Genomic DNA, 5,919 nt, shown 5'->3' on the forward strand with positions numbered 1-5,919 from the left:
ATAAAAATGATGGTTCAGATGATAATAACTACTATTTATGTTGTTGTAATCAACTTGCCATTTTGTAACAGAAGCATATTGTCTGTTACAGGTTTACTTGGTGGTCAGAGCCAAAAAGGAAGTTCGAGGTGTAGGCATGAACTTGATGATTAAGAGGGTCTGTACAATCTTGTATATTTGTTGATGTAATCTGGTGTAATTATTACTAAGGGTCTGTTATCTGATGTTGGATGTTTTATTGGCCACGTTTTAAAAGGGCTTTACTCAGTGAAATAATTGAATAGAAATTTGTGAAATGCTTTAAATTATGGGCCTGTTCAATAGAATTAATTGTGTTGTGAAAGCTTGTTTGATTATGTGTAATGGGTGGCGCTGTAACTGGTTGGATGGAAATCATGCCAGACTAAAATAAATGGTCTAAACTACCACAACAAAAAAAGTGGATGCCACATCACATTCACGCTGGTGCCATGTAGATGCCACGTCAAGCCCATTTTTGTACGAGAGAATTCCTTATCTAACACTACCTTAATTTTTTTTGCCTTATTTGACACTGCAAAACTTTTTCTTCCTTATGTAACACCAATGCTAAAATTTGTTCCCTTTATAACATTTCCATCCATTTTGACCTCTAACGGTGTGAAATGACACCTGAGAAGACGATTTTACCCCTGATGAACTTGTGATCAAAATTCTTCCCACAGTAAAAAGCAACAGTTTTTTCACAATTTAGTTCAAAATTTGGGCAGAACCTCCCCTGTAATTTGATGCACATCCAGATCACACAATTCACATATACATATATTTCAACAAATAGTATTCAGATTTGCACATAAACATAGAGGCCCCCATCCAAGTACACATATATCGCTTCCAACATATACATGATCACATATGAGTCCAATCCCACACATACATCATAATCTACATCATATGAGCAACACAAAAGGATTGTCATCATGTCCAGGTTCGCGTACATAGTCCAAGTCCATGATATGGACTACACAAAAGTGACATAAGGTTCCCATATGAGTCCAAGTCCACACAACATGACTTGAGCAGCAACAGAAGTGACTCTAACTAAAAGAAATTAAATTTAGTTCACAAGCTAAGTCTTCTTCTACTCCTTGTGCTCATTGCGGGGCTGGCTGGGTTAGCTTTTTTGCTTCTTGTGCTCATTGCGGGGCTGTCGAATGGTGGCACCATAGGACAACTTTCATCCTTTTTAGCAAGCTCCATCTTCTTCCCCTTCCCTGATCTGCACTTGTACATGTATGGCAACAGTAGTCTTAGAGCAAATAACAATATGAACTATGCATAGTACTTGACATTAAAATTCAGAATTAGCAAAGATCACCTTTTACACCCTTTTGCATTTTTCTTGTTTGTAGTCTTCAAAGTTTGGCTATGTTTTCCTTTCTTCTTGGTTGTAATTTCTAAGCTTTGGCTATGGATTAGATGAATGCACACTCAGTTTTCATTTGGCACAAATCAAACTCAGTTTTCATTTGGCACAAATTAAATTCAGATTTGCTAACCTTGGTGGAAAATACATAGCGGTTGCCGGTGCTTCATCACCTCTTGGCACAATGGATGACTCGGCTGATTTGGTAGTCTTCCTCCTCTTCTTTGGTGGTTCTCTACATGAGCAATAAGAAAGTAGTTCACATGCATAGTTGATTACAAAATAGTAATGCAAGAGAGTAGTTAACATGCATAAGAAAGTAGAATGCATAGTTGATTACCTCAACTCCATCAAAGCAACAATGTCATATTTGTTCCCCTTCTTGCACTTGTGCCAATGGTGCCCGTATTCCTTACAAATAGGGCATAAGTGCTGGCCACTTTTCCTCTTTTTCTCACTACAACCCTTATGCCTCTTTGTTTGGGGCCGACCAGCTACGGCTTTTAACAAGGGTGGATGCATGAAGAATCCATGGTTAGATTTAGGCCACTGGGTCTTGTCACACATAGCAGGGATTAGTTGGCCATAAGCTGCTCTAAACTTGTCAATGGAGTAATACGAGTCCACATAATTCTGTATATGTGCATTGACAAGTGATGTGATGAATGCTAGAGCATGTTTGCAAGGAAGGCCAGAAACTTGCCATTGTCTACAAGAGCATGTGTTGTCATGCAAGTTGACGACAAACCTAAACCCGCTGCCTCCCAATTGAGTAACTTCAGCAACTTCTTCCGAGCTTTCTACCACCTCCAAGTTCAACTCTCTACTCTTTGCATTCAACTTCTTAATTATGTGGGGCAAAATTAAGCCAACTAACTTCTTTGCTACTTTTCTCCGGCGATTCCACATGATCATAATCATCTGCCTAAGCTTGTCCATTAAGTCATCCAAGTTCAAAGACTTGTGGTGCTTAATCCAATTATTGAAGCACTCTGCCAGGTTGTTGGTTACATAGTCCACCTTACAAATGGTTGAGAACTGACTCCTAGTCCACAACCTAGTGTGCCATTTCCTAAGATATGCAGTTGCTGCTGGCTTTGCTGTTTCCATTGCAACCCATTTTTTCTCAAATATATATGTATTCCATGAGTAAGAAGCATTCCAAAGATGGTCATCAAATACCTTTCCGTGATACTTTTTCTTGAAGTTTGACACCAAGTGAAACATGCATTCCCTATGTTCTACTTCTGGGAAAACTTCCTTTACCCCTGTCATCACCGCCTGCCCGGCATCAGTCCTTATGGCTAAACCCCTTGGTGATCCTATGGCTTGCCTAAGCAATTGCATGAACCAAATCCAGTTCTCATTTGTTTCGGAATCAAAAATTCCAAAACAAAGTGGATACATCCAATTATGGCCATCTACAGCGATAGCACTAGCTAGCTGCCCCTTGAACCTGCCTGTTAAGAATGTGCTATCTACTGCCAAATATGGCCTGCACCCACCAAGGAATCCGTCTATGCAAGGTTTCAAAGCAAAGAAGAACCTTCTAAACCTGATTTTTCCTTTTGTAGTGTAATGATCAATCTGAACTATGCTACCAGGGCAAGTGGTTTCAACTTGTGCTTTAAACCTATACAAATTGTCAAAGCTGCTATCCCAATCACCATACAATTCTTTCAGAGCTAGCTTCTTACCCATATATACTCTCTTGTAGTGGAGGTCAACCTTGTGGTGTTCTTTAATCTTCTTCTGCAATGCCTTCGCTCGAGAGTTGCATCTTCAATCAGCCAATCCTTCACCTTATCACATACCCAATGCTTGGTTCCATTCTTCGTCTTCTTTTTCCTTCTTGTACTAGAGCAATCATGACCACATGGGTTTTTCTTCACCTTCAAAAGAGAAAACAGATGTAATTAGCTAAAAATACTTAACAATTATGCAAGAAATGTTCACAAATGGGTAAAGTTAAACAATTACCATCACGGTACACTTATCTTCTGTTGTAGAAGCATGTATCCTCCAGGGACAATTATCTGCATCCCGTCTTGAACAATAGCCCCTAAACCGATGACGGGTACTATACTCGGTGTTATACTCAAATTCACGTTTGATTGCATGCTGAGAAAGTGCCAACTTGAACTCTTTCATGCTGGGATATGTAAAGCCTTTTGTCATTGGAGGGTCTAATTTGTCATACTCTACATGTGGAGTATGCTCTGCCTCATGCAACTCCTCATCCTCCTCTACTTCATCATCCTCTACTTCACTCTCAGCCTCACTATCATCCTCACAAATATAGTCTTTGTCCTTCTCTTTATTAGGACAAAGAACCACATTTAAGGGAATAGGTTCATCCACTTCATACATATTCTCCTCATCAACACCAACATGCTCATTCTCAGGTCTTGGGTTGCGAAGGTAAGCATCATCCTCTTGTTCTACATTTTTATTAGGTTGGCTATGCGCATCACTATGCCACTTGGTGATAGGCTCATACGGTTCAGACGGATCACAATATGCAATGATCATAAGCACCACCTTTGTCTCCGAGTGTTCCTCAAACATAAGCATTAAATCTTGGTCACATTTTACTTCTGGACAGATTTTTAGAGCATCATCATAGTACTGCACATGTGCAACTTCCAAATAACGCGGAGAGTACTGCTCTACAATTGATTCAATGAAATCCTTATAGTTTGTCAAGTCACAATCAATGATCTTCTCGAAACAGAAACATCGGATGTCTTTTCGAGCTTTTTTTGTTGCCAAACAATTCAATTTTTATCAAATAACTTGAATTTGGATCCATCCTGTGAATTCAAGAGACAATTAAGTGAAGAAACTATGCATGAGTATTGCTAGATAGTTCTGATCATTGCTAGTGGTACAAACATCATACAAATCCATTAAGTGCCATGAACTTACCCATCTGGACACGCCCATGTAGCGGAGGCCAACCGAGCTGCACCCTGGCCTGACCCTGCAGCTGCTGTTGAGGCCGATTCAGCAGCGTATTGGCCTGAGCCTACAGCTGCTGTCGAGCCCGAACCAGCCATGCCTTGGCCTGAGCCTCCAGCCACGTCGGCGGTTGAGCCCTCAGCCCATGCCCCGCCCTGGCCCGTGATTGCTGCAGCCGAGACACCGCCTCCTGCCGAAGCCGTGCGCTGACCCGGCCCCTCCGCAACCGTAGCCGTGCGCTGGCCCGACCCCTCCGGACCACCGCCGTCGCCAAGGCTCGCCATCGCCGGATCCGCGGGGGCGCCAAGGTCGGACCCCTCCGCTGCCGCGCACTGGCTTTCCTCCGCAGCGCCTTCCCCATCCTCAGCACCACCGCCATCCATGACGCCGAATCTCCGCCGCCGCTAGCAGGTTCACCGCCGTCGCCGCCGCCCGCAATCGCTAGGGTTTGAGAAAGGGGAAGCGGGGAAGGGGATGTGGATCGCGAGAGAGATGCCCGGTTCGGTTCGGTCCTGTTGTGTTTTCTTTTTTTTCATGCTTATGGGCAGGGGCATTTTTGTCCAGCTAAAGAAAACTGACATCACTTCATGCCTGTTTTAACGGTGTTAGCTAACAGAACTGACGGGAGTGTTAGATAGGGGAAAAAATTTTATACATGATGTTAGATAAGGAAGAAGAAAATTTCCAGTGTTAAATAAGGAACCAATATTTAAAATAGTGTTATATAAGGAATTTTCTCTTTTTGTACAGCGTCTCCAAATCCATGACGGACTAGTCTGTCATAGAGGACCGGGCCTGGGTGGGCCTAGGGACTGTTCGGTGACGGCCAGGATCCGTCATGGTGGTACAGTTGTCAAATTATGACGCGATATACATGACGGATTATAAATCCGTCACGGACAACCCTCCTTGATGGTTTTGCACTGTTCCATGACAGACTGTATCCGTCATGGATTAACAAGATTCTTGTAGTGCCACTGGAGCGGGCGCGCGGGTGCGGGGTAACGGGCGCCTGGAACGGGCGCCGGGCACCCTCCCAGGTCGACGCGGGAGGGACGGGCGCTGGGTGCCGGCGACCAGCTCGCCGGGGAAGTAGGGCGCAGCCCCGGCAGTGGCGGCCCTGGGGGCGACGTAGGGCGCGGTTTCGCGCGCCAGCGTGCGTGCATGGGAGCGGCGAGCTGCAGTCGGGCAGGAGCCGGCAGGGAGCAAGGCCGTGGGCGCGTGAGCGGCTGCAAGCGGTGGAGGCGGGGCGGCGCGAGGAGCATGAGGGGCTGGGGTGGGCGAGGCCAGCACGCGGTAGCAGTAGGAGCTGGCCACGGCGGGCGACCAAGGCCATGGCCGGCGCGCAGGCGCGCATCGACGAGGCGTGCCATGGATGCAGGGGGTGTGGCCGGCGCAGGTCGCGGCACAGGCAGCAGCAGCAACGAAACATGGGCGAGGCCGGCGGTGCGTGGCGACGCGAGCGAGGCGGGTCGGCACGGTGAGGCGGTGCGCGTGCGTGTGTGCGCGTGCGCGCGAGGCGGGGAGGAGAGTAGGAGGCCGAGGGCCTCACC

At 45.9% G+C, this 5,919-nt stretch overlaps 1 protein-coding gene across 1 annotated transcript; it reads right to left on the minus strand.

Annotated features, from left to right (window-relative positions):
• Positions 1 to 856: 856 nt before the first annotated feature.
• On the minus strand, positions 857 to 3,804 carry LOC147957977 (uncharacterized). The gene is made up of 5 exons (XM_087536107.1): positions 3,386 to 3,804; positions 1,746 to 3,297; positions 1,539 to 1,640; positions 1,358 to 1,447; positions 857 to 1,258 (listed from the first exon to the last, which is right to left on the minus strand). Exons 2-5 carry the CDS (start codon positions 3,104 to 3,106, stop codon positions 1,102 to 1,104), a joined length of 1,710 nt encoding a protein of 569 aa, XP_087392233.1. The 5' UTR covers positions 3,107 to 3,297; positions 3,386 to 3,804; the 3' UTR covers positions 857 to 1,101.
• Between the last annotated feature and the right edge of the window lie 2,115 nt (positions 3,805 to 5,919).

This window comes from Triticum urartu, chromosome 7A, assembly GCF_056163025.1.
Source record: "Triticum urartu cultivar PI428250 chromosome 7A, HENAU_Tu73, whole genome shotgun sequence".
Taxonomy (NCBI): Eukaryota; Viridiplantae; Streptophyta; class Magnoliopsida; order Poales; family Poaceae; genus Triticum; species Triticum urartu.

Coding starts and splice junctions, on each gene's coding strand:
- LOC147957977 (XM_087536107.1), bottom strand. CDS start 3,106: ATGGGTAAGAAGCTAGCTCTGAAAGAATTGTATGGTGATTGGGATAGC. Junction 1,641..1,745: donor GTTGCTTTGATGGAGTTGAG/GTAATCAACTAT, acceptor TTGCTCATGTAG/AGAACCACCAAAGAAGAGGA. Junction 1,448..1,538: donor GCTATGTATTTTCCACCAAG/GTTAGCAAATCT, acceptor TCTAATCCATAG/CCAAAGCTTAGAAATTACAA.